The sequence below is a fragment of the Dipteris shenzhenensis genome, chromosome 5 (genome assembly GCF_047967505.1).
Source record: "Dipteris shenzhenensis isolate YYH24624 ecotype China chromosome 5, Dip_SZ_1.0, whole genome shotgun sequence".
NCBI classification, from domain to species: Eukaryota; Viridiplantae; Streptophyta; class Polypodiopsida; order Gleicheniales; family Dipteridaceae; genus Dipteris; species Dipteris shenzhenensis.
Window position 1 is genome coordinate 58,947,286 of NC_141600.1, and position 27,174 is coordinate 58,974,459.

Sequence of the window (27,174 nt, forward strand, 5' to 3'; positions counted from 1 at the left end):
TGAATGATCCTGGTTTAGCTCCTAGCTGGTAAAGGGTTCACTCATGCCTTCTAGTGACTGCCCTTGAGCAGTGGGCTGTGTTTTTGGAGGGTCTTGCCTGGCAGGGTGATTAGCATCTAATGCTTGCAGAGCAAGATCGTGCTTCCGAGCATTGTGGGCAGATCAGTCATGCTTTCACCCATTGTTTGGGTATTCCAGTGAGTCCGTGGATACTTGTGGCTGTCTGGGGAGAGTGTGGTTCTGATGGGCTGCTAGTAACAGCTCCCAGGTTTTATGCAAGTGTTTGCACTAAAAATGGATGCCTATTGTCATATGGGTGTGAGAGTAGAGCCCCGCAGGGCTAATGTTTGTGATATTGATGCCTACTGAGAGTGGGAAGAGCACTGAATGTGAGTGAGAACCTATTTGCTGGACTCTCCAATCAATAAAGAAAGGGGCGCCAAGACTTTGTGGCCAATCTATGTCGTTGTATTTGAGTAGGAGCACTCTAGCTCCCCCAATCTGTGTTTGAAGTGTTTGCTGAATATCTTAATGTGAAGGCTTTTGGCTGGTTAGTTGTTTTATCACCCTCTTGTTGGCCTTGAGGCTCGTTTGAGAGGGTCATATTGATGCTGTTCTGTGACTCACCATCACTCCATATTGATGTACTTATGGCATGTAGCATGTAGCATGTAGTTAAGGGTGTTGATGCTCGTTAGTAGCTCCACCCTTTCAGCTTGTTTCTCATAGTCTCATAGACCCATCAGTCTCCGGAAGACTCTAATAAACCTTAAGGAGCATGAAGCCAGATGTGAAAACGCATTGAAGATTCAGATAGGAGGACTTCCTGAAAATTGGTACAAGGATGAGCACTCTTTTAGTGAAACTTTAGCACATGTCAAAGCAGCCATGCCCAACATTGAATGGAAGGATGATGATGAAAAGGTAGCAACTAACATCAAACATTCCAAAGGACATGCTATCATCACTCTCAAGTCACGTAAACTACGAACCAAGATTCTCTGCCAATCACATAAGCTGAAAGGGACAAAGGTATGGATAGCTGAGGAGCTCACACGAGCTCAGCTGAAGAACAAAGCGACTGAATTAGCCAAGGTTAGAGCTGCAAGGAAGGATGGAAAATGGGTAGTCTACCGTGAAGGCATGGCAATTATGAAAGAAATCAAATCCAAACCAAAAGACTCTCAGTCTTAAACTGATGTATGGCCGAAAAATGCTTTATTAGAGTATCTCCTCTAAATAGAGCTGCTTTTGCACTCTATGGGGAGCTGCCATGTGCCCTCCCTAAGCTGATGTATTAGTTGGTTCTGTGCTGTCCCATAGACCTGTTGCCCGTGGACATTAATAGACTCTCTCTCTCTCTCTCTCTCTCTCCCGCCACCCGACTGTCATAGATAATAGATTTACATGCAATCTCATCTTGGTTCTTGCAGACAAGGATATTATGCATGCCACTAGTAAGGAGGACCACGTCACCCAAGCAAAAACAAAAACAGCTTGTCAAACCCACCATATCAAGGTTGCCTTACAGCAGTGGCAGTTGATACCTCATTTCCTCCTTGTCACTACCACCCCAACCTCTGGTAAACAATAATGTTACCATTTATGGCAATGATTGTAATTGGAAGAGGAGCACACCTGATTCACAATCCAACTAACTACTCCTACCCTTGCTCTGCTACATAGAGAAAAGAGGGGAATCCTTCGCTTTCCACAAAAAGTATTTCGTCATCTTTATTCATGTGGCATGTGCTAAGTTTATAGAGAATATTTTTACAATTAGCTGTTAGGCTTGTGCTCTTATTGCAATTCTGACAGATGCTTCAAAATACATTGCACATAAAGTTTACAATTTGCAGACAAAACCCCCCCCCAAAAAAGGTTGAATGGATTACATACCCACATGAAACTGAGCTGTTTTGCCCCGAGTGAGTGCCTCCTTCCTGAGTTTCAGCCTTTCTCTGTTTGTGAGTGGCTCAGCTCTATATATTGGACCCAGTATACACAAATTTTTGAGTTTTTCCCTGTCTAAACGAGGGCTTGCCTTCGTAGTCTGAGTTTCTGGAGGCTTGCTTTCAGAGACTCCAGCTCCAGTCAACATTGTCACCTCGCCTTGTATATTCTCAAGAACACCATCATCACTCTGAAAATATGGCAAGTGATCAACGCAAGACCCCTGAATGCTAAACAACATATAATGCAGACATTCAACCTCAGGCTATCTCTTCATCCAATCTACAACTGCTTGTGACAGATAGCTAGAATCAACTCAACATACAAGGTGCAATGATACAAAGGTAGTTTTGATTGACAGAATTCCAATCCAAGCAGTAGAAATACATATGTCAAAGAAGAAGGAGGAAGGAAAACAACTAATAAGAAAGATAAAATCATGAAGAGAACTATAATGATCTAAATACTTGCAGAAGAAAAAAAGAAATCATTGACTCAAGAAAAATTCCAGTAAAAGAGGAGAAAACTACCACAACCCCCAAAAATGTGATATGTCTGTTCGATTCAGTATATTCAAGAAAATAATTTTTGAGCCAACATACCAAAAACAGATGGGCATGACACATTGTTCCATTTCCTCTCATAGAAGGGCTACACCAATGCTACTGCCTCTTTTTACAGAAAGAAAGAAAGAAAGTTTATTAAAGTCTTCGGAGGACCGATGGGTCTATGAGACTGTGAAAAACCTGATAAAATGAGCTGTGGTAGTGGAGCTACTAAACGAGCATCCACAGAATATAGTGATAAGTTTAGAGAAAGTGTAATGAAGGTTGATGAACCCCTACCTCAGTCAATCCAAGTAAAATATTTTATCTTTGGATTGAATGATCGGATAAAGATGGAAAGTCGGGCTAAGTATGCGAACATGCTAGATGAAGCAATTGCCATAGCCCTGAACTATGAGGATGCAAAAGGGAACAGACCAAGTGGGTTTGTGCAAGTTGGGACTCAGTATGGGTACCCGAAGAAAATTGGGTTTAAGAAGAAGTGGATTAGCAAAGAGAGTGCCTCACAACCTAGTGGTCAAGCCAAGCAGGCGAAACCAGTTGAGACTCCAAAATCAAGTACCACCATTGGAATGAAAAGAAAAGTAACACCAATGAATGCAAAAAATGCAAAATGGCAGTACTAATTCCTAAGTACAACATAGTCATATCTCGACTATATATATCAATCTCAGCATCATCGTCGACATCATCATAATCATCATCATCATCATCAGCAGCAGCAGGACATCAAGATGGATTAGGCTGTGAAAGTGGAGGCATGAGGTCAACAATAGAGCATTGTCACCCCCCCAAGGGTGCAGTACTGGTACGTCTCCTGGTCGTAGCTCTGTGTCTAACCAGGGCCACTGTGACCCCCGTCGGTCGAGCTCCGACCCTAAACAAGGAGGGGATGTCCCCAAGTATGATCTGTGAGTCAACCCTCTGTTTGAGCTGTCGGGTCACAGGCTCTGGGTCATGGTCATGTCGAGGTCTCGCCTCATGGGGGTCTATGTGATCTGGCTGAAAGAACTCCGTGATAGAGCTCTGAGAGGAATCAGTCAAGGAAGAAGTCTGAAACCGGCCTCTAATCACTCAGAGTTTTCCTTCCCTATGGAGGCAAAGTTGAAACCCCAAAAAGGGCAAGTACGAGAGCCGACCAATCCAATCGAGCCCCATTTACGAGTCTGCAAGATCATAACTGTCATCTCCAAGGCAAGAGGGTACGCATCAAGTATCTCTAGGTAGTTCCAAGGGCCAATCTCCTAGAACTCCTTTGGCAAAGGCCGCCCAGGACGAGGAGTCACGCCTGGAATCTGAGAAGACGAGTCTACTGAAGATGCCCTTTGCAAAGAGGTGGTGTCTTGAAGATGGACGCAGGATTGACTCTGCAACGAGGAAGCCCTTGCCTAAGAAGAAGAAGAAGAAGAAGAAGAAGAAGGAGAAGAAGAAGAAGAAGGGGGGAGGCTGATGGACTGTCACATGGGCGTGAGTTTGTATTTGCATGTGGGCCTGACCCTGGAAATTTAGTTGGCATGGTCACCGGATGTGGGTATGCAAGATTCTCCTAGGGAATTGTACCTTGGGGGCAAATGAGAGGTCTAGGGCCAAGAGGGGCCCAAAGAACCTTAGGAATTGAAGTTGTAGTGGGGTTTTAAAAAGGTCCCGCTAGAGGGGGCCTAGCAAATTAAAGCCCTTAGGGGCAAGCCTAGACATGGGCTGCCATGTGGCATGCCCATGCATTTAACTTTTGGAAAGGAAGGCCTTAGAAGGCCAAAAAGGGAAAATGGGGACGGGATTTTACACAGATTGTGTGGGCGCCAACAAAACAGAGCAGGCTGGTGGCCATACGACAGTACGGAAGGTTTTTGAGAGCCGGGTGCAGCCACACATACAGACTGCCAGTGGAGGGTAAACCTGCTCCAATACGGACTGTACGGACAGTCCGTACGTGAGCATTAAGTGTGGCTGTATGGGCTGGTGCCTACAAGCTGTACGAGCTATTGTGTACGAAAAGTATAGGCTGCTTGATGGCCATGGGCTACAAGGTGTTGGCTTTGAGGTTGTATGGACTGTATGACAGCCAACCCTTTGCCTTTGAATATGGGCTTCTGCCAAAGTGGCTGAATGGAGGTACTTTTCATGTATTGAGTCCATGAAGGTGTGCAAATAGCTCATGAATGAGCTTGGTTGAGCTCCTGGTTGGTAAAAGGGCGCACTTATGCCTTCTAGCGATTGCCTGTGAGCAATGGGCTGTGTTTTTGGAGAGGCTGGTTGCACGATGGTTCACAATGAATGCTTGCACAGTAAGTCCATGCTTCTGAGCATTGTGGGCAGATCAGTTATGCTGTCACCCATTGTTTGGGCATTCCAGTGAGTCAGTGGACACTTGTGGTTGGCTGGGGAGTGCGGTCCTACAAGGGCTGCTAGTAACAACTCCCAGGTTCTAATGTAGGCGTTTGCACTAAGAGTGGATGCTTGTGGTCACATGGGTGTGATAGCAGAGCCCCGTAGGGATAATGTTTGGAATTCTGCTGCCTACCGAGAGTGGGAAGAACACTGAATGCAAGTGGGATCGAATTCATTGTGTATCCTATTTGTTGGCTTTGGTAGGTAACATGTTCCGTGTGGGAATATGTTTTTGGTTTCTTTAGGAGATAGGTGACATGCAGGCAGTGGTTGCTAGGCGGATGGCACATTTTGAGTACAGCCTCATTGCTGAGTAGGCAAGGTCGGGAATCCATGCTTAGAATGGGAAGTATCCCTGGAACCCCGAGAAGGATGGTACAGGTGTGACTGCCATAGTGTTTGATGTGTTATGATGCTAGTTCTCTTATGGGAAACAAGTTGATGCACCAACAAGTGGTGCACCAAGTACGACCATAGAGGATAATTGGTTCCATCAAGTCTGCCCTTAGCGGCGAGCATAATGCAAAAGGAACTTTTTATTAATGCTTGGAAAAATTAACATACAAGTCAGCTACCCAAAGGCGCCGAGCAGGAAAAAATCCCCAAGCCTAGCGGTTAGAAATCCAGCTTGCTTCCCGAGAAGCCCAAAAGTTCTTGGACACCAACAGGTGGCACACCAAGTACGACCACATGGGATAATTGGTACCATCAAGTCTACCCTGAGCGGCGAGCATAATGCAAAAGGAACTTTTATTAATGCTTGGAAAAATTAACATACAAGTCGGCTACCCAAAGGTGCCGAGCAAGAAAAAGCCTAGCAGATAGAAATCCAGCTTGCTTCCCGAGAACCCAGCTCATTGCCTAGGGTATCGTACGGACAAGTGCTAACAACCAGGGAGGGGGGCTATACAACTAGCAAATCCCTCACGGCGTAAAAATTTTACGCCTTCAATCCATACTGAAACACGATGCTCTCCCATCTCTAGGCTGCAACACGCAACCCATATGTTCCATGCCATAATGCTAGCCACTGTCTCCCACACACCATCCTCAGGAGCTAGAAGAGGACGTTGTCGAGTTGGAGGGGTCATCATGCAGCTCAATCCAATGAATGCTATGTCTATGTATCCTATAAGCTGGAGAGACCTCATCAATGTGGTACCTACTACTCAACCCAAAGTCTCTCTCTCAAAGGAGTCCATGTCGATGCCTCCATCTATAGTCGTCGTCCAATCCGTGTTGCGTAGAAAAAAGGGTACCTCCTCCACCCTCTCTGTGTGACCTACCTTGAATGCCCAAAACCACTCTCTTGGGTCCCACTGGATCTCCCAAAGGGGGCTGCCCTCCCAAAGACAAAGTCTCCATCAGGGGCCTCCTAATTCAGGATGCGAGGAGGGTCGATAAACCATGCCTTGCCTAAACGTCCCACCACACTGATTAGCTACTAGTGAAGTGAGTCGAAACTCGTCCTACTCCTCAGAGATGTGAAAGAGCCCTCTATAGAGAAACGATAGGGTTTGCAGTGGAGCGAGCACAAAATAGACAATACTCAGACACAACTGAAGAACGGAACTCAGAAAACATAGTGCCTATCGGTAATATGAAAAACTGAATACAAGAACCTCAAGCCGGTGTGTCTCAAGGACCGTGGCTGAGGTGAATCAGAAAGATGATTCCGTGTAGAGAAACACTAGAAAAGATAGCAGCAGAGGGAGCGAAACGCAGTCCTCCGTGTAGCTCGATGATGACGAAGAAGATGAAGGGTTAGAGCTGCCCTACGAAATGGCTGAAAAACCAGCATGCTCTGAGGAAGGAACCTTCAGGCTATCTGGAATAGCAACATGATGAAGAAAAGGAGCTGATCTGGGGCAGAAGGAGACAGATCTGGAGCAGAGGAGCAGAAGAGACAGAGCTGAAGCAGAGGAGCAGATTTGGAGCAGATGGGACAGAGCTGAAGCAGAGGAGCAGAAGTTAGGGCAGATCTGGAGGAGAAGATGGAGCAGTCAGGAGGCAGGAAGGAGAGGCAGAGAGAAGGCAGAGAGGAGGCAGAGAGGAGCAGATCTGAAGAGGAGAGGTAGATGGAGCAGGCGGGGCTGCAGCAAAGGATGGCGGAGAAGACGAGCAGCTGCAGGTCCTGTCCTGTCAGAAGGAGTGTGGGGGCAGATGCCTTTTATAGGCCAGACCTAGCTGGTCGGCCAGCTGGTCGGCCAGCTGATCGGTGGGCCTGCCAGCTGGTCGGTGGGCCTGCCAGCTAGTCGGCCAACTGGTCAGCCAGTTCTGGTCGGCCAGACCAGCTGGTCTTTCTGGACACTTGTTTGGCTGAGGTGGCTGGCTTTTTGGCTGGCCTGTGAGCTGTTAGATTGCCCCATAAATTGGGGATTGTTTAGTTGCTGAATACCCTCTGTCGTGCCTCTAGGTCAGGTGGGAGCCTACTCCATGCCTCAAAGGAGCTGGCTAGACCGCTGTCCCACTGAGCCTAGCCTATATGTGTCCGCTGTGCGATCATATATCCACCCTGATCTCGACCCTTCAGGTGCCAAATGAGGGGCTTGCGCTTGAACTCCTCTCAGCAGCAGCGTGGGGCCCATATGAGTCTTCATGTCACTCTTTTGTACACCCTGAAAAGGCTCTACTTCAGTGGGGATCCATTCCTCGTGAGAGGGGGGCCTTCGAGAAGAGCCATCGGTGAGACTACTGCCACTGACTACTTGTACGTGGGATGTTCCTGAGAAGCCCCTCTACAAGAGGAGCTGCTAGGGCTCTGTGTCTGGAGTGAGGCCACGAACCACTATCTTGCCCAAGAGGACTTGCCCATACTAGAGTACCCCTTGGAGTCGTCAGCGTCTCCAGTGGCAAATGATGGGGTTCCTCGTCTCAAGTTGGTTATAAAGAGGCAAATGATGGGGTTTCTCATCTCCAATTGATTATAAAGAGGCCAAATTCCCTCCTAGAGGTGATTCTCTTGGAGACACTTGAGGGAGGTACGCTTCGTCAAAGACTAGAGGTCTCCGGATTACCAGGCCATAGCCCATGATTGTACAAGAGGCTTGAGCCAAGCCCCTCCTTCCCCTCAAGAGACACAGGGACAGCAGCGAGATGCTCGAGAGGACCGGATCTAGCAGCCCCCCGAGCAACTACAACAGGAGTCCCAGTCCTTTGAGGGAAGTTGGACCACGGTTGGGAAGAAGAAACGTAGTAAGTGGGCCAGGAAGAACCAACGGCAGCATACCAACCGTAAGAGGCGTGCACAGGCAGCAGCCCACTCACAGGGAGATCAAGTTGGTGGCCCCACGCAGGTGGAACACAAGCTCCGAAGGGGGGGCCTTCGGCTCCAACAAGCCCTCCCAGAGGCGAGGCTCCGTGCTCACAGGTTTTCCCGCAGCAGGCAGCAAACTCCAGAGGTTCCTAGAGCCACGGTGACATCTGCCCCTCAAATCCTCCCTTCAGAAGAGGAGACCCAGAGGCCCCAAGAGCCCGTGCAGCAAGTTCCTCAACTTCAACATCAACCGACACTCCCTTGCCTCGCCCCCCGCCCCCTTCCCCCCCGCTCCCTTCGGACCCATCTCCCCCCTCCCCACCTCCACCCCCCTTCTTCCCCTCCTCCCCCTCCACCTGGCCCCTACGGTGTGATTACCCTCATCGCCCGCCCCCCCCGTCCCATCCCGCATGTAGCAGGAGGCTCATCCGGTGCCTCTTCCTCCTGCGCCCCTTCCATAACCAAATCTGACCCACCACCCTTGAGCAAGGGCAAGGCTGAGCCCGCCCCGCCTACCTCTCCACGATAGCAGGTTAGCTCCCCTAGCATGCAAAATACTGGTTCCTCGCAGACCTCCGAGGAAGAGGAAGCATCTGCTCAGCCTTCAGGTCATCGCCTACGAGCTGGGCTTCCTTTTCCAAGAGAGGGAGGTTGGGACCGTGGAACTATCTGGAAATTCTGGATTTGTATCCCATGCCTCTGGAGCTGACTATCCTGATTTTGCAGCCCCGAAAAAGGGGCATTACCGTGGTAGGATCCCACCCCCACCCGGTGAGGGTCCTCCAGTTTGCCTCCACAAGTGTGGAGAAGTAAACTCCATCACTCTTCGACGCGATGATGGAGCATCAGGTGTATCAGATGATGGACGAGTGGATGGGGTCGCAGGGGATGGATCTGTGGCTTGCCCATGGTGCTTCAGCGTACTTTCAGCTTGGCTTCTCCCCAACGAGGCCGGACAGAATGAAACAGCTCTTTTAACAATCCACAAGCAACTAAGTCTCTTTCCACAAACCAATTAAACTTTACCAAGATTAGCTCGATCGTTCTCCCCCAATCCCAGAACAGCCCCCTTCCCCCCCGCACCCTAGCCCTCACCTGGAAAAGGAAAAAACGAAACCCAGCTAAGCTGGAAAAGATAGGACATTACAAGACTCCTGATGCCTTCATAAATGTATGAGGAGCATTTGATACTGCTTTATATGCCCTTGATTTTCAGAAGGGAAATGACAACAAATATTGAATTCTTCAAAAGAATGCAGAAGTGTTTTGCATAGCATCTCAGAATCCCTGGACAGTTCAGTAGAAATGGATGACCTTCAACCTTTTCTGAACCAAGTATAAAATCAGAAATCTTGACTACATAATCTTCCAGCTCAACACTATGACTCCAAAGGTTACCAGAAAAAATTCATGTTTCAGTGGCTCCAATCCTTTCATTAGAGTCACAATATCCAAGTAAATAATATGAGAATCCTGAGTGAGGTAGCTTGGTAAGATACTTTGTATTTCCTTACACGTACTCAGCTCTAAAATTGTAGTTCCTGACATTTAAGACATTACGGATAGTTCGGCAATACGACAGCAAATCACCTGCTTAGTTGAATGCTCTAGAGACATGACATCACAAGATTGAGAAGTCTCCTGTGGTACCCAGGCTAATCTATTCCCGTTACTGGATATGGGAAATATACCTCAAGACTTTCAGAATCGAAGCCACCGCAGTCATCCTCAGAAAGTTTATGCAATTCATCCAGCTCATTCTGATCCATTTGACTCTGAAACAAGGGAACCAACCATTAAAAACCCAGTGCCACCACAGTTCATCCAAATCATCAAGCTCACATATACTGGTGCAGCATATCTTAATCAACAAGAGATGAGAAACTAAAGATGGATGACCCCGAGAAAACATTCTATGTTGATTCCAATGTAAAGACTGTGTGCAGTGAATATATACAAGTGCAAATTTTCGGTTGCTTCAACTCACCAAGCCAGCTTTCATGCTGGCTATCTGCTGCTCCAAAGCTTCAATATGCCCAGAGAGTGACTGCACACAGCAAGAAAGCCCTATTGAGAACACTCCAATTATCCATTAACATCATACGTAAAGTAAAAACCTTCAGGAGTCCATAAAATAAAAAGGAGCCAAAAGCTAAGCTTCAAACCAAAAAGGCAGACTAGTATGGGAAAATAAGCACAAATTTCCAGCAATAAATGGACACGATTGCCCATGGCTGTACATTTTGCCATTATCATGAGGCTCCAGTCATACTTTTTGAGAAGCAGTATGAACAGGCAGCACCACTCTACAGTCCTCTCTCACAGAATATTTATGTTATCTTAACCCACTGATATTATTAATTGACTCTACCCAGTAGTTTCCACCATTAAGCAAGGTCCAGAATTTTAACCTTGAACTTTAAAGTATTAAAGCTTCACTGATAAAACCAGTAAATAGCACCTTAACAATGTTAATGCAAATATCTGGTAGATCTACTTCAACATTGCAGTATTTTCAAGTAAAGCAGGATGTTTCTAAAATACAAATAGTCTATTCTCTCTTTGAGATGTTTATCAGTTTTTGGTTGCTTGCAAGCCTTGGTCTTTCCATGAAAAGACATGTAAACCCCTCAGGATTCTTTGCTATAGTATAAGGAATGTGGGCGCTATATTTGTAGGACTTGATGGAAGGTTTATGATCTTACGGGATTCAACGTAAATAATGGATGGAGACTTTTTCCTAGACCGTGTCTATAAATGTTTCCTTCCACAATCATTGTTACATTTGGGTTATAATTTTTTTTGACCTGATGTTTCATGGATTCCCAACAATGGAAGAGATGATTGCTAGGTCTCATGATTAAAGAGAGAGAGAGAGAGAGAGAGAGAGAGGGGTGTTTGACTACCGCATTGATGGGATGCCTAAAGAGGTCAGAAAAAGTATAGGGAGTAGCGTGTTCAACATTATTGACAGCAATGTGAACATCATTTGTGATGGAAGAAGGGACATGGTTGACAGAAGTAAGAAAGAGATGTTTGCCAAAAATCTTGATGCCACATAGCGGATCGCAAGAAGGATGAGAGGATCCAAAGAGAGGCCATCAAGGCAAGCAAAGACATTTGGAGTACGAAGAAACTGTGATTGAAAGAGAAGGGGTGCAAAGTTGAAGAAGAGGTGCTAAACAAGCTCGGGACCTCAAAGACGAGCCATGCCTATGCATTAGATGGGCATTGTCATGTGAGCTGGTAAGCACAAGGGTAAGGCGCTAGGACTTTTGCCTGTCCCTATATGAGCTGGATAGCCAGCAAGCTACATGGTGGGTGGGGAGGTCAATGAACTCCACATGAAAGGAAAGGATTGTTTAGATTGTGTTCGTGTCTGCATTTTCCAATAATAAAGAGCATCACTTGACCTCAAATAATTTTATGCGCCCAAACACGTCCTCTAAAAATAAAACAAACAGTGGATTGATAGTCCACCATGTACCTAGTTAGTGTCCGAACATAAAAAGAAAGAAAGAAAGAAAGATCTATTAATGTCCGCAGGAGGCCTCGAGGGCCTATGGGACAAATTGCAAAGTACACCAAAAAGAAAACTCATACAAGCCAACACTCCCCCAGTGGAAGATTGTTGTTGGCCAGATATCACACAGTGCGAGCTCAAATCTTACTCCTTTCCCTGATTGTGTACACAAGTGAATATAGATAGTTGCATATAGTTAATGAACCATGCAGCTGAGAGCAGAAACAGTGAACATGTACTGCTCCCATAGATGGACCAAACCTTATACAATAGATCCCTTGATCTCCTTGTGTGACTCACCCTGAATTGTGACCTGCAGGTGGGAACTTCTGGAATACATGGACTCCTGCAATGGGGCCCTATTTATAGGGCTGGATAGCCCCAAAAATACCCAACTCTAGGGAAGATTGGCCGACCAGTCTGGCACCTACCTCGACCAGGCCCTCTGCTGACCACAGACTGTGGTGTGTCGACCAGCCTGTTGTGTTAGAGGTCAACATCTCCTGATGTCAACAAGAGAGAGGGCCTTGCTTGTGGGTGTGCCCGCTCAGTGAGTGAGGCTAGAGTAGATAAGTGAGGGCTAGTGTTGTGGGTGTGCCCGCCCCTCATGTACATGAGTAGGCTTAGATAGAGTAGGGTTGGCAGGCTACCTAGTGCTGGAGAGGTTGCTGCCCGCGTGCGGGGCTGTTCAGGGCCTTCTTGAGGCCTGCTGTGCTGCCGTGTGGCACCCCCTTTTGAGGCGCCTAGGGAGTCGGCTCCCTTGTGAGAGCAGGTCGGCTGAGGGCAGAGGGCACAGCTCCTTCATATAGGCTCTTCAGATCCCGGTGGAGGGGTAGGAGCAGTCAGCTCTTGAGCCTTGCTAGTCGGCTGGCAGGCCCATGCATTAGGGCCTTGAGCAGCCCTATATAGGAGGCTGTTTGCGTCGGCCTTGTAGGCTAGCTGGTCGGCCCAACCCCTTGCTGTCTGACTAGGAGGCTGGGGGCTATTTATAGGCCCCCCTGCTTGAGCATTTCACCACTTCAGTGTGCAACCTGGCAGAGGTGCAGAGCCAGCTCACATAGCACTTGAGGAGCAGGGTAGTGGAGCAGTCCATCCACTTGTTGAGATTGAGATCTCCAGGTGTTCTGTACAGAGTGAGAGCCTTTGATGTGGGTGTGCCCGCCCAGTGAGAGAGGTCTCAGTTAGTCCGTATTTCGGCTCCTTTTCGACCTCCACAGGACTCGCTCCAGCACAACACCGGCACCCACGAGACAGGGCCGAAGCAGGGGACAGAGGGGGACAGACCAGGCGGACCACGACCAGGGCCGACCAGCTCCTGGCCGACCAGCTGGTCGGCCCAGTTGGCTGACCGACCAGCTGGTCGGCCTAGGCCAACTGGACCGACCACCTACCCTAGCCTCCCCTATATAAGGGCCCTCCCCCTCATCATTTTTTAATCTACTCCTGCAGCTCCTCAGGTCCTCAGCTACTGCCTGCTCCTGGCCGTCCCTACCTGAGCCCCACTGCTGCCCTGTTGGCTGCCCACACTCCCTCTGCAGATCCCCCATCCCTGCCTGCTGCTGCCCCTCAGTTCAGTCCTCTTTCCTCCTGCCCGGTTGTACACCCCATCTTCCAACTTCTCTCATTGCCTTGGAGTGCCCGCCTTGCTGAGATTCAGGACAGCAATACTCAGCCCTTCTACAGCCCCTCTTGTGCTCTTTCAGCAGGCTGTACCTCAGGTTTTGTATTGCTGTTATTGAGCAGTATTTTACTCCTTTATGAGGATTTTATCCATGTTTTACGGCTCCATTGAGGGCTGATATACAGCAGCTATTTCAGGCCTACTGGTGTCTCTCGTGTTCTTGTTATATTCGCTTTCCGCTCTATATGTTTTCATGGTATCAGAGCACCAGAATACTCTCTGATCTTGGAGCTCCTGTAGTGATGAAGTAGAAGGGGCTCGTCCTCGTCGGCAACTCTCTTTCCCACGGACTACAGAGCTCTCTTCCTCCCCTATATATATATATTTTTTTGCTACCTTCCTCTCGTCGGCAGCCCCGTTCCAGATTTCGATCTGCTCACCAGCACCTATTCTCCTGGTCGGCTGCCCTCTTCAGCCCCTGGTTGCTGTCCACTCCCTGTTTCCAGTCATGGCTGATGAATCAAAGAATTCCGCTCCGGATCTCCGCGTTCCCCCTATCTCCAGCTTCTTTCAAGAGTCTGACAAGCCTGTACGCATCCCCACCCTTCCTACATTTCCAGATGCTCGACAGCTGGATGGGACCAACTATTCCCTTTAGAAAATTCAGATGGCATCCGTATTGGGATCTTATGATCTTGCCGAGTTTGTTGATCCTGGGATGAGAGGGAAGGAATGAGGGAGAAGTACAACCGGGGAGAGTGAGAGAGAGAGAAGACTCCAAAGATGTGGGTGTGAAGTGATGAGCCACACCACAAACTCATAGGTTTTATTAGGATTAGGTTTTTCACCCTATGACTGTCTTAAGACAGTCATAGGTGTCATATCTTTAATAAAGGGGTGGCAATGTGCCTTTACCCCAACAACCTCCCACCTAAAGGCCAATGTGCCTAAAGGGGAGAAAAGAATAAAAATTACAGCAATATACAGTTACTGTATACAAGACCATAAAATAAGAATGGTCTCATCCTAATCCCATGATGTGGTGGCAATGTGCAAACCGCTCTGTAGGCAAGCTCTTAGTGAGCAAATCTGCAGGATTATCATCAGTATGCACCTTCACAAGCTCAAGTCGCTTGTCTTCCAGTACCTCCCTGATGAAATGATATTTCACATCTATGTGCTTGGTCTTCTGATGAAAGACCGGATTCTTTGCCAACATGATAGCACTCTGACTATCACAATGCAAAACTGGCATATCTCCTGTAATGCCCAAATCTCCCACCAGCCGAGTAAGCCATATTGCTTCTTTGCAAGCCTCACTGGCTGCAACATATTCAGCTTCAGTAGTTGACAGTGCAACGCATTTCTGCAACCGAGACACCCATGATATAGCACCTCCTGCAAATGTGAAATATAACCGGTAGTAGACTTCCGGTTATCTGCATTCCCTGCATAGTCTGAATCTGTAAAACCATGCACCAATGCATCTTGCCTACCATAGCATATGCACAAGTCTTTGGTACCTTTGAGATACCTCAAGACACCTTTCATTGCTTCCCAGTGCCGCTTGCCTGAATTTGCCATATACCTGCTGATGACTCCCACCGCAAAAGCAATATCCGGACGAGTGGCAACCATGGCATACATCAAAGAACCAACTGCAAATGCATACGGAATTTTGGCCATTTCAGCCTTATCATCATCTGATCTGGGGCTGTCCTTACTGCTGAGTTTTAAATGTGGAGGCAACGGGGTACTAATAGACTTCCCCCCCTCCATTTTAAACCTCTGCAATACTTTGTCAATGTACTCCTTCTGTGACAGAAACAAAAGTCCCTTGGACCTGTCACGAGTAATCCGCATGCCAAGAATATGGTTTGCATCACCCAAGTCTTTCATGTCAAAAGACTTATGCAGTTGTTTCTTCAAAGCACTAATCTCATGCTGAGATTTACTGGCAATCAGCATGTCATCCACATATAGAATGAGTAGCATCAAACTGCCATCCTTTGCCCGTTTGGTGTACAAGCAATGATCGGTCTCACACCTATGATACCCTTGGGACTGCATGAAGGCATCAAACTTCTTGTACCATTCTCTTGGTGCCTGCTTGAGTCCATACAAGCTCCTCTTGAGCTTACACACAAGCTGCTCTTTCCCTTTAACAGCATATCCCTCTGGCTGACTCATATAGATCTCATCATGGAGATCTCCGTGAAGAAAAGCAGTCTTCACATCCATCTGACATAAACCCATGTCCTCATGAGCAACAAGAGCTAACACTGCTCTCAAAGTAGTCATCTTGACTACAGGGGAAAAGATCTCATCAAAGTCAATGCCCTTCTCCTGCTTAAATCCCTTGGCAACCAATCTGGCCTTATACCTTGGTAAAGCATTTGAATCCACTTTGACTTTGTAAACCCACTTGCATGGCAAAACCTTTCTGCCTGCAGGTAGCTGCACCAAGTCCCATGTATCATTTTGAAGTAGGGAGTCCATTTCTGACTGCATGGCTTTCTCTCACTTCCTTTTCTCTGTTCTTCCCATAGCTTCCTTGAAGCTGGAAGGCTCACCACAATCTGTCAGCATAATAAAATCAGCCACATTGTTGGCTCCTGGAACAAACCTGTCAGGAGGCCGTTGTACACGGGTGCTCCTCCTAACAAAATGTTCCGGATTAGGCTGCTGTCCAGCCTGTTCGTCATGCATGATGGCTGTTCTACAGCCCAATTTGCTGGCATATTCTGTGGTGCATCATTGGCAAAATTATCTGGCTGATTTTCAGTCTGTATACCCTCTTGAACAGGGTTATCTGCAGCAGCCTGCTGCTGCATATTAATGGGCATTCTTTGCTGTCCGACATCATCATAAACAACCCTCCTGTATTCCACAGGTTGCACGGGTTCTTTGTGTACACTATCCTCTTTAAAGATGACATCATTGCTGCGTATAATCTTCCATTTAACGGGATCCCATAACCTGTACCCCATTTCAACTTCGTCACCATAACCCATAAAGATGCATCTGGAAGACTTTGGCTCCAGTTTGGTGCGCAGTTCTTTGCGTATATGAGCAAAGCACTCGCAGCCAAACACACGCAAGTGCTTATATGAGGGTGGCTTGCCAGACCACACCTCTTCTGGCACTTTCAACTCCAAAGCCTTGTTAGGCGACCTGTTGATTATGTGAACTGCTGTTTGCACGGCTTCTGCCCAAAAGCCATGGGGCAATGCAGCATAAGACAACATACATCGAACCTTCTCCTGAATAGTTCGATTCATCCGCTCACTTACACCATTTTGAGATGCATTATGAGGGGCTGTGAGTTCCTGTTTAATGCCCTTAGCTTCGCAAAACTGCACAAAAGCATGTGACACATACTCACCCCCATTATCGGATCTGAGGCATTTCAGCCTACGACCTGTCCGATTCTCAACCTAAGCGACAAACTTCTTGAAAGCATCTAAGGCCTCGCTCTTATGCTTCAAGAAATAGACCCACACTTTGCGTGTGGCATCATCAATAAAAGTAATGAAATACTTTGCACCCCCTAGTGATAACTGTGGCATCTCACACAAATCAGTGTGCACTAGATTAAGCGGTGCTCTATTTTGGGGAGTTCTCCTCTTATGAGGAGTCATAGAATGCTTGCCAAATATGCAATGATCACAAGTAGGCAAATCTGAAAATGAAAGAGACGGCAGATAACCCAAACGTGACAGTTCTTGCATTCCTTTAACGGACATGTGTCCCAACCAACTATGCCACAATGAAACCTTTGGCAGCTCGGTTATGGCAAAAACATGATTCCTGCACTGGAAACATAAAGAGGGTACAAGGTATCACTCTTAAAACCCTCAGCCACTACAACTTGGCCATCAGTAATCACCCATTTGGAATCCCCAAATGTGGTGTGGTAACCACTGTCATCCAACAAGCCAGTGCTAATCAGATTTTTCTTGATTTGCGGCACATGGCGAACACCATCAAGCATAAATATGCGTCCATCAGGTAATACTATCTGTATACTGCCAATCCCTGGAATCTGACATGCATAGTTGTTCCCAAGGTGAACAACTCCATGAGTACCTGTATAGGAAGTAAACCACTCCCTATGAGGAGTAACATGAAAAGAAGCACCTGAATCCAAGAGCCAGGTATGCATGTCATGGCCATCAATAACCAAAGTATGTGCAATTACAGCAGAAGAGCATAAAACATCATGTCTGTCACTGTCATTGTCCTCTGCTGCAACATTCACTGCATCCAAGTCATCTGCCTTGGCCTTGCCTTTGCCTTTGCTTCCACTGCCTGCATCTTTTGCCTCAGCCTTCTTGGCTTTCTGATCCCGTATAAACTTGAAGCACTTAGACTTCACATGTCCCTTCTTGCCACAATAAAAGCATTCAATATCCTTTTTGCCACGGGACTGACTGCGGGATTTGGACTTACTAGCAAATCTCCCCTTTTGCTGAGTCCTGCCTCTTTCCTGTACCTGCAAAGCATTTGAAGACTTGCTGCCCGCATTATTCTTCCTGCTCATCTCCTCCATGAGGAGAGAGCTCTCCACATCAGCATACATAAGAATGAAGGGATGTCCTTTTCGACGAGCAGGTCCTTCTGCCATCTTCCGACTCTCCTCCTGTTCTTGGAGATCCGTTTGATGCCCCGGAGTCCTCTACCCCTCCACCTGCCTCATCCCCCGTTACATCTCCTCCTATTCTCTCTCCTCTGCCTCCTTCTCCGGCTCCAACCTCGTCTGCTCCTCCCTTGGAACCCCGCTCGGTACGTGTTCCGCGATGGCTAATTGATACTCTCCGCTCCTCCGGTCTTGAGGATCCCTACTCCGAACCGCACCCTGATGATGGTCCTCGTCGCTCTCATCGCCACCCCCCACCGTCCTCTTTTGATCCCCTCCATGTCAATTACGCCCTTATGTCTCGCATCCTCGCCACTCGCGAGCCAACTACTGTTCCTCAGGCTCTGGCCCAGCCTCATTGGAAACAGGCTATGGAAGCGGAAATTCATGCTCTTCTTCGGAACCACACATGGGACCTTGTTCCTCGTCCCTCTCACCGTTCCGTAATCGGTGTCCGGTGGATATTCAAAACAAAGTACGCCTCTGATGGCTCTGTCGACAAGTATAAAGCTCGGTTGGTGGCTAAAGGCTATGCTCAACGACCCGGCATCGACTATGGGGAGACCTTTGCACCTACCGCCCGGATGAGCACCATCCGAATGATCCTTGCTCTTGCGGCCCACCATCAGTGGCCCATTTTTCAAATGGACGTCAAATCTGCGTTTTTGAATGGCGATCTTCAAGAAGAGGTATATGTGGATCAGCCACCCAGCTTCATTGCTTCTCGTTCTCCTACCATGGTCTGTCGCCTTCGCAAGGCCCTCTACGGTCTCAAGCAAGCTCCTAGGGCCTGGAATCAGCGTATTGATACCTTCTTCTACCGCCAAGGGCTTCATCGCTCTCTGGCTGATCCCAATCTTTATCTCTTTCATGAAGGACATCTTCATACCTTCATCATTCTTTATGTGGATGATCTGATTCTTACTGGGAGTCATACCAATCATATCCTTGCCATTAAAGTTGCTCTTCAAACTGAATTTGAGATGACGGATATGGGCCTCCTCCATTTTTTCTTGGGTCTCGAGATTTGGCAGACCAAGAGGGGGTATTTTGTCTCTCAGCAGCGCTATGTTCACGAGCTCCTCGAAACTTTCCACATGGCTGACTGTCGGCCCATCACTTCTCCCATGGATCCCAACTCTAAACTCTCTGCTTCTGGGTCCACTGCTTATCCTGATGCCTCCCTCTACCGCCAGCTTGTTGGTTCTCTTATCTGGCTCCTTAACACTCGGCTGGATCTCGGCTTCTCTGTCGGCACCCTCAATACCTTTATGCAAACCCCTTCGCTTTCTCATTGGCAGGCTGCTCGTCGTCTCCTCCGCTATCTTCAGGGAACTTCTTCTTTCGGGCTCCTATATACTGCCGGTGGCTCCTCTCCTTCCCCGCTCACTCTCCGAGGTTGGAGTGACTCTGATTGGGCTGGCAACCCCGATTCTCGCCGCTCTACCACGGGCCATGTTTTCTCCTTTGGCTCTGCGGCTATCTCCTGGTCCAGTAAACGACAACCCACGGTCGCCCTATCCTCCACCGAGGCTGAGTATCGTGCCATGTGTAGTGCCACCTGTGAGGCTGTGTGGCTTCAGCGCCTTCTTCTCGATTGTGGTTTTCAGCAACACACTCCTACCACACTTTTTTGTGACAATCAAAGCTGTCTCGCCCTTGCTCGCAATCCGGTCTTCCATGCTCGGACAAAGCACATCGAAATTCAGTACCACTACACTCGGGAGAAGGTTCTTGACGGTACCATTTTGCTCCTCTTCAACACCACTACCAACAACGTCGCCGACATTTTCACCAAACCCGTTTCCTCTCCCCTCCTCCAGCGTCATGCCAGCTCTCTGGGTCTTGTGCCACACCCTGGAGCTGAGAGGGGGTGTTGAGATTGACATCTCCAGGTGTTCTGTACAGAGTGAGGGCCTTTGATGTGGGTGTGCCCGCCCAGTGAGAGAGGTCTCAGTTAGTCCGTATTTCGGCTCCTTTTCGACCTCCACAGGACTCGCTCCAGCACAACACCGGCACCCACGAGACAGGGCCGAAGCAGGGGACAGAGGGGGACAGACCAGGCCGACCAACCCTGGCCGACCAGCCCCTGGCCAACTGGACCGACCACCTACCCTGTCCTCCCCTATATAAGGGCCCTCCCCCTCCTCATGTTTTAATCTACTCCTGCAGCTCCTCAGGTCCTCAGCTACTGCCTGCTCCTGGCCGTCCCTACCTGAGCCCCACTGCTGCCCTGTTGGCTGCCCACGCTCCCTCTGCAGATCCCCCATCCCTGCCTGCTGCTGCCCCTCAGTTCAGTCCTCTTTCCTCCTACTTCTCAGCCCGGTTGTACACCCCATCTTCCAACTTCTCTCACTGCCTTGGAGTGCCCGCCTTGCTGAGATTCAGGACAGCAATACTCAGCCCTTCTACAGCCCCTCTTGTGCTCTTTCAGCAGGCTGTACCTCAGGTTTTGTATTGCTGTTATTGAGCAGTATTTTACTCCTTTATGAGGATTGTATCCATGTTTTACGGCTCCATTGAGGGCTGATATACAGCAGCTATTTCAGGCCTACTGGTGTCTCTCGTGTTCTTGTTATATTCGCTTTCCGCTCTATATGTTTTCACCACTCCCTCATGCTCCTGCTCTCTTGGTTGTTGAGCTGTTTGTCTGAGCTCTCAAGCAGCCCGTTGGTTCTGAGGTTTTCCCCTAGTTGTAGCGGGGTTTTCTCCATAGACCACTTGCACTTCTCCATTGCCTCTCTCTCCTTTCTCTCCTTCTCATTGTGGTGTGTGTGTGAGGCGTGCTCTCTCTCTCTCTCTCGTTCATTTCCGCTGCACTTCTCACATGGTATAAGAGCCACGGTTGGCTTTTGAGACCCAAGGAGCAGAGGGAGTGTTGAGCCAACACAGAGAGAGGAGGATAAGGATGCTGTTTGGAGGTGTTTTTGAGGAGGAGTGTGTGCGAGGTGTAGACTGTTCGGGTGGCCAACGAAGGGTGACTTTGAAGGGTAAGAAGGGTGTTTCCCTTGGGACAGAAAGCGAGGTGTGAAGGTACATTGGGCTGTCATCCCCTTCATCCTCTTCTTCCGCCTTCTCCTTTCTTCAACCCTCAGTTCCCTTCTATCCCATCCATCTTCTCTTTCAGTCCATCATCCTCTTCACTCCGACATGGCAACTTTGTCCGAGATGGCAGAGAACAAGACTAGAATTCCAGTGTTCCCCACGTCCCCGGTTGACCGGTAGTTGGATGGGCTCAATTACGGCATCTGGCGGGTGATGATGGAGTTTGTGTTACAGTCATACGACCTGGAAGATTTCATCTTGATAGGTGTTGCCCGACCAGATCTCCTGGCTAAGGACCTTGGCATCCTGGAGTAGAAGGAGGCCGAGACCCTGTCTCAGCTCTGGGATCATTTATATTTCTTAACTGTACTCCTCAGGTGATTAATCACGTGAAGTACATGACAGTGGCCAAAAGTATATGGGAGCATTTAGTATCCATGTATAACTGAACCTCTCCCATGAAAAGGGTCTCACTGGAGGTCCAAATGAGGCTGTTGGATCCTAAGAAGACTTCATCGATGCGGGACTACATACAGGAACTTCAGTAGGAGATCCTCCAGGCGAGGAAGCAAATTTCATCAGAGGACATGGCCATTACTCTTTTGTCCTAGTTGCTCTCTTAGTACGGGGCCTTCTAATAATCCTTGATCACTAGTGGTAGGGTGAATGAGTTGACCTGGGAGGAAGTGGTTCCCATGGTGCTTGACTAGGAGGAGCGCTTCGTCGATCGTACCTATGACAGTCAACCTAAGGCTTTGACAACTGACCAGAAAGGTAGAAAGCAGTTGATAGCTAAGGAATGAGAAGCTCTCAAGGCATCCTATATGTGTACCCGATGTGGCCAAAAAGGTCATTATTGGCGCCAGTGTCCCCAACAGAACCTTGAGGAAATGACCAAAAGTATTAATGCTGCAACCACGTATACTCCAGCCTTTTAGTAGCACTTGGCAAGCATTGCCAGTAGGCTTTCCGGATCCAAATGGAGGATTGCTTCTTGTTTGTGGCAGCAAGACCTGCCAATCAGGTGAATCGAGCAGGGACTCATTTATCGAGGCAGGCTTTTAGGCAAGACCTCGAGCCACGAGAAGTTCCCACTAATTCAGGTGGCAGTATGTCACTAGTTTGTATTTTTGTTTGGACCTTATGACCTGGCGAATCCAGAGGGAGTCTCCTAGTGTTCTGCTGCAGCTATTGTCTGATGTTGCTGGAGATCCGGATGGGTTAGTAGATTGCCAATGCAGGAACCCAGACACAGTCGATTGATCCTTGTAAGCTGTTATATGCCCGTTGCCATTGGAGCACTGGAGTCCATTGATCTGGCGACAGTGTACCAATTTGGACTTGAGAGGGGGCTATCCAACTCTGCGATACAAGTGCTCGTGCAGGGAAGAAAACCTTGCACCCGAGGCAGTATCAGTTGGATTATTGTTCCAGGATCCTCTGTTGGAGTCATGTACCGTACCAGCAGTTAGATTGTTGTACCAGTTAACCAAGTATACTAGTACCAGACCAGAGGAGTGTACCTAGCACCAGTGGCCTGAAAGCAACAATTCCAAGTTTCCAACGATCGTGCTGAGGTGATTCGTGCCAGGAGGGGGCTTCTTCAACAGTACCTATGGCGATCTTCAGCGGTGGAGCATCGCACGATGGATTCCTCCAGTTGTTCCACTGGCACACCCAACTCCCTGGCATCTCTGTTCCATCCAAGAGCTGAGGGGGGTGTTAGATGTCAACTTCTCTTGATGTCACCAAGAGAGAGGGCCTTGTTTGTGGGTGCGCCTGCCTAGTGAGTGAGGCTAGGGTAGATGAGCGAGGCCCAATGTTGTGGGTGTGCCTACCCCTCATGTAAGGCTTAGGTAGAGTAGGGTTGGCAGGCTACCCAATGCTGGAGAGGTTGCTGCCCACGTGTGGGGCTGTTCAGGGCCTTCTTGAGGCATGTTGTGCTACCGCGTGGAGTCGGCTCCCATGTGAGCAGGTCGGCTAGAGGGCAAAGGGCACAACTCCTTCATATATGCTCTGCTGTCACATGCACCCCTGCACTTGGGTGCAAGGTGACACACTGGCTACATCGACAAGTGTATTATAATTCCCAGATAGGATATTTTGTCGTATGCTGTGACCCCTTTGTGAGCCCTTGTCCAGGGACAATCAGGCACAAGCTACGTAGGTCAGTCTCTCAGCCTTAGGTCAAGTCAATAGTCAGTTCTTGTTCACTAGTACCCACTGGAGAATAGTAGATTAAGTGTTTCCATCTTATAGTTTAGGTCTTAGCCTAGGTTAGGAGTCCCTTTAGGGTCCCCAAAGGCTGGACAGGTAAGCAGGGAAGGCAGCCTGCAAAGGCTGCCCAAAAACTCCCCTGGCAAATCAGCCAGGAAGGGCTTTTTATAGGCTGGTTGTAGGCCAGCCAGTCTGTAAAACAGACTGAGTCAGTCTGTTTACAGACTGGGTTGGCTCAGTCCAGCGCTATAAAAGGGCCCCTTGGCTGCCCTGTTTTCTCATTCAGTTTGCTCCTGCCTTCAGTCCTCCTACAGCTCCACTTCAGCCTCCTGTGCAGCCCCTGAGGTCCTCGAATCTGGCCCTGCTCTAGCCTCAGTCCCTTGGCCATCAGTTCAGCCTGATCTGAAGGTGACCACGCAGCACAGCAGTCGGAGGTTTGGACCAGCAAACGGAGAGAGGTTTGGACACTATTTCCTCAGCTTTCTCAGCTCTCTTTTACAGTTTACACAGCTCACTCTCAGCTCTATATTTCCGTCATCTCTCAGTTCTCTCATAGCATCTAACACTTCTAGCTTTTCACTCTCTCACTCACACAGTATCCCTGCATTCCGCTAGACAACACAAGCCTCTTCCTTGCCTTGCAGAAGCGTCCTACATCGTCAGTGTGGACAGCATCAAGGTCTCGGTATTGGTCGGCGTTGCCTCTCAGGTCTTTGGGTCTGCTATACATGTGCACAGTCAACTCTTCAGAAGCGTGTTCCGTGCTCTCTTGAAGAGTGTTCTTTGTATTTCTCAGTTGTCCAAGTATAAAGCAAATTCTCCCCTGATTGGGGGAGGGGGCCCTCAGTGAGTACAGGGACCCAATCGGTTGTCGACTCTACTCTCTCTCTACCCTCATCTCCTTCCTCTCTCTATGGTAAACAACGCTCATTCCTCGCTAAAGGTTTAAAGAAGGTCTTGCTGTGAATTACACGATCAGATAACCGTTGCATGTCACATTGGTATCAGAGCTTCGGTCTGTATCCAGCTTGACTACCGCGAGTGTATGGTTGTGCTGAGATCCGGAAAGGACACACAATCAAGCACCATGGAAGGGTCAAGAAAAGATTTCAACCGTGAAGACTTTGAAGAGGAGAAAGACTACCAACAAGATACGCTTCCGCCAAATGCTCAAGAAGTGATGGCGAACCTTCTAGAGCAGAATCGGGTCCTGCTGCAGCAACTCGAAGAACATTCATGCAGCTGGAAGAAAGCAGAAAACAGCTGGACTAGACAAAACAACGTCTAGAGGAAAAAGAAGCAGAAAAGGCGCCGGAAGAAAGAAGAACCACAGATTTTGAAAAACTGCTCTTGTTGATGCGTGAGGAACGCAAAAATGAGGAGGCACTGTGACGCGCAGAGCTCGCCCAGGCAAAGAGACAACAAAAGCTAGACTGAGAGGCGATGCTTCTCCAACACAAACAGATGTTAGCCACTACGCAGGCAAGTTTGAGCGCAGCGGCCGTCTCCACCACAGCTTCGCCATCGACAAAGGTAACACCACTCACTCGGTCCACTCCAAATTTTTTTAAGTATGATGGTAAGTGTGATCATTCAGCAATTTTACAATGTATTCATCAGTTTGTAGCTCATTTTCCGTTAGCGCGGATTCAAGATGAGCAAGATAAAGTCCACCTTGCAGCCCCTCATCTTACAGGTGAGGCGGTGACTTGGTGGCAGCATTGGGCTAGTAAGCATACTGACCCAAAAACGTTCAAGACGAATTTCGTTTGGGCAACGTTTGTGGCCGACCTCAAAGCCTGTTTTCTCCCACCCCAATATATGCTTATCCTGGAGGATGAGTTCGCCCGTCTCTCCCAGAATGGTTTGCCTGTGTTGACATACGGTAATAAGGTCATCACACGGGCACAACAGTTGGACGTGATGGAGAGCGCCAAGATGAAGCAATTCATTCGAGGTTTGGACACGAACATACGTTTTACCATTCGGAACTTCGACCCGCCGGATTACGAGCGGGCGCTGACTCTCGCACAGAATCAAGAGATGATGCTGAACGGGGGAAAGCCCAAGCTGGTCCAGAAAGATTCCAAAGCCCCGCAGCAGTCAAACAACACAGCGGGTAAGGATCAGAAGAAGGATAACCAGTTCCAAAAGAAAGACGGCCAGACATCTGGTCAAAACAGGGAATCCAAGCCAAAGATGACTCCGGATGAGAAGGCTAAAGCGGGTATTACAGGAGGCTATCTACAGCCCGACGAGCAGAAGCGGTACCACCAAGAACATCGCTGCCTTCATTGCCACCACATCGCTGGGCATGGCAAGAAGGATTGTCCGAAGTGGCTTGTCGAAAAGGTTGCGAAAGCACTTACTTCGTCCATCGCTAATGTATTGGCTCTTCCAGCTCCGCCTCCATCCTCAGCTACGAATGCCATCTTCCCTGCTTTAAACGCCGTTCCCACGGTGGTTTTTCAAGGTAAGGAGGAGGGCGACTTCTCATATCAAAAGAAGGCGCTCATTCGAGCATATGACATAGCTAACGGGCATCAGTTTATTGTCCTGTTCAATATGGGGAGTTCAGAAGATGCCATCTCCCCTCAACTTGCCAAGACAGTGAGGTGCACCTTGGTGCCTCACGAGCTTGCAATGGACGGGTTCACGCCTGGCTTGCACACACACATCACGCATAAGGCCATCTAGTTCACTTTTTCAGTTCAGAAGGCCATGTTTACGCGGGATTTTATATTGACTCCTTTGATGGGGTGCGACACGATCCTCGGGATTCAGTGGTTCCGTGAGCATGTTCCGACGCCTGATTGGCGGCAAGACACCTTCACGATTGTGGAAGGTTTACCTGAGCCCGCCATGATACGCGGTGATCGGAGCATACCACGGATTCCATTAATCTCTCATATTCAAGCAGGTCGCGCCGTCCGCAAGGGTGCCATGTGTGCACTTGTCTATGTCCAGTGCCAGATCACTGTAGTTCAAGCCACTCCTCCGATGGGGCAAGCAATGGAAAAGTATAATGGTATGGCATTTGATATTTTGAAATCATATTGTCATGATGCTCAGGGAAAGTGGGAGCAGTTTCTTCCGCTTGTGCAAGCCATTTTGAATGATACCTATTCTTCGAGTATTGGTCGCACACCTTATGAAGCGGCGTTTGGACGGCGATTTACCTCACTCCTCACCCGGATGGTGTCTCCATCTCTTGAAGCCAACAAAATCACCGAATCCATGGCAGAGATTACAGAGTCCGTTAAAAGCCGCATCGCCAAAGCTCAAGCATCGTATACACGCCAAGCTAATAAATCTAGACGAGATGTCCCGTATAAAGAGGGTCAATGGGTGTATTTACGCATTATCAAGCAACGATTGAAGCAGGTGGGCAAGCGATGCCCTAAGCTGTCCTTCAGGAGCTTCGAACCATTCCCTATTATTCAAAAGATCAACGATGTCTCAATGAAGTTACGCCTACCAGACAATTGGACTATGCACAACGTGTTCCACGTAGCTTGGTTGAAGCCATATTTGGGGCCTCCTCTTTCAGAGATTTCCGACGAGCAACAACCTGAAGTTCTTGATGAAGCCGAAGTTTTGCAGCCAGAACAGATCCTTCTTCATAAATTCAAGCATGGGTCAGGACGCTGGATCCGGGAGTTTTACACCAAGTTCCGGGATCGAGGTACCCATGAAGCAGTGTGGTTGGACGAAGATTTTTTCCAGAGTTTCCCCAGATATTGGCGGACTACTTGGAAGCAATGAACCTAACGCCAAGTTAAGGAGGAAATGTCACATGCACCCCTGCACTTGGGTGCAAGGTGACACACTGGCTACATCGACAAGTGTATTATAATTCCCAGATAGGAGATTTTGTCATATGCTGTGACCCCTTTCTGAGCCCTTGTCCAGGGACAATCAGGCACAAGCTACGTAGGTCAGTCTCTCAGCATTAGGTCAAGTCAG

At 48.5% G+C, this 27,174-nt stretch overlaps 1 protein-coding gene across 1 annotated transcript in view; it reads right to left on the reverse strand.

Moving 5' to 3' along the window:
* LOC147902245 (CRM-domain containing factor CFM3, chloroplastic/mitochondrial-like) overlaps positions 1 to 27,174 on the reverse strand; it is a 68,176-nt gene that overhangs the window by 25,079 nt on the left and 15,923 nt on the right. The window contains exons 7-9 of the mRNA XM_087374815.1: positions 10,151 to 10,210; positions 9,855 to 9,938; positions 1,900 to 2,143 (exon numbers count right to left, since the gene is read on the reverse strand). Of these exons, the coding sequence (XP_087230941.1) occupies positions 1,900 to 2,143; positions 9,855 to 9,938; positions 10,151 to 10,210 (388 nt within the window). The remainder of the gene's footprint in view (positions 1 to 1,899; positions 2,144 to 9,854; positions 9,939 to 10,150; positions 10,211 to 27,174) is intronic.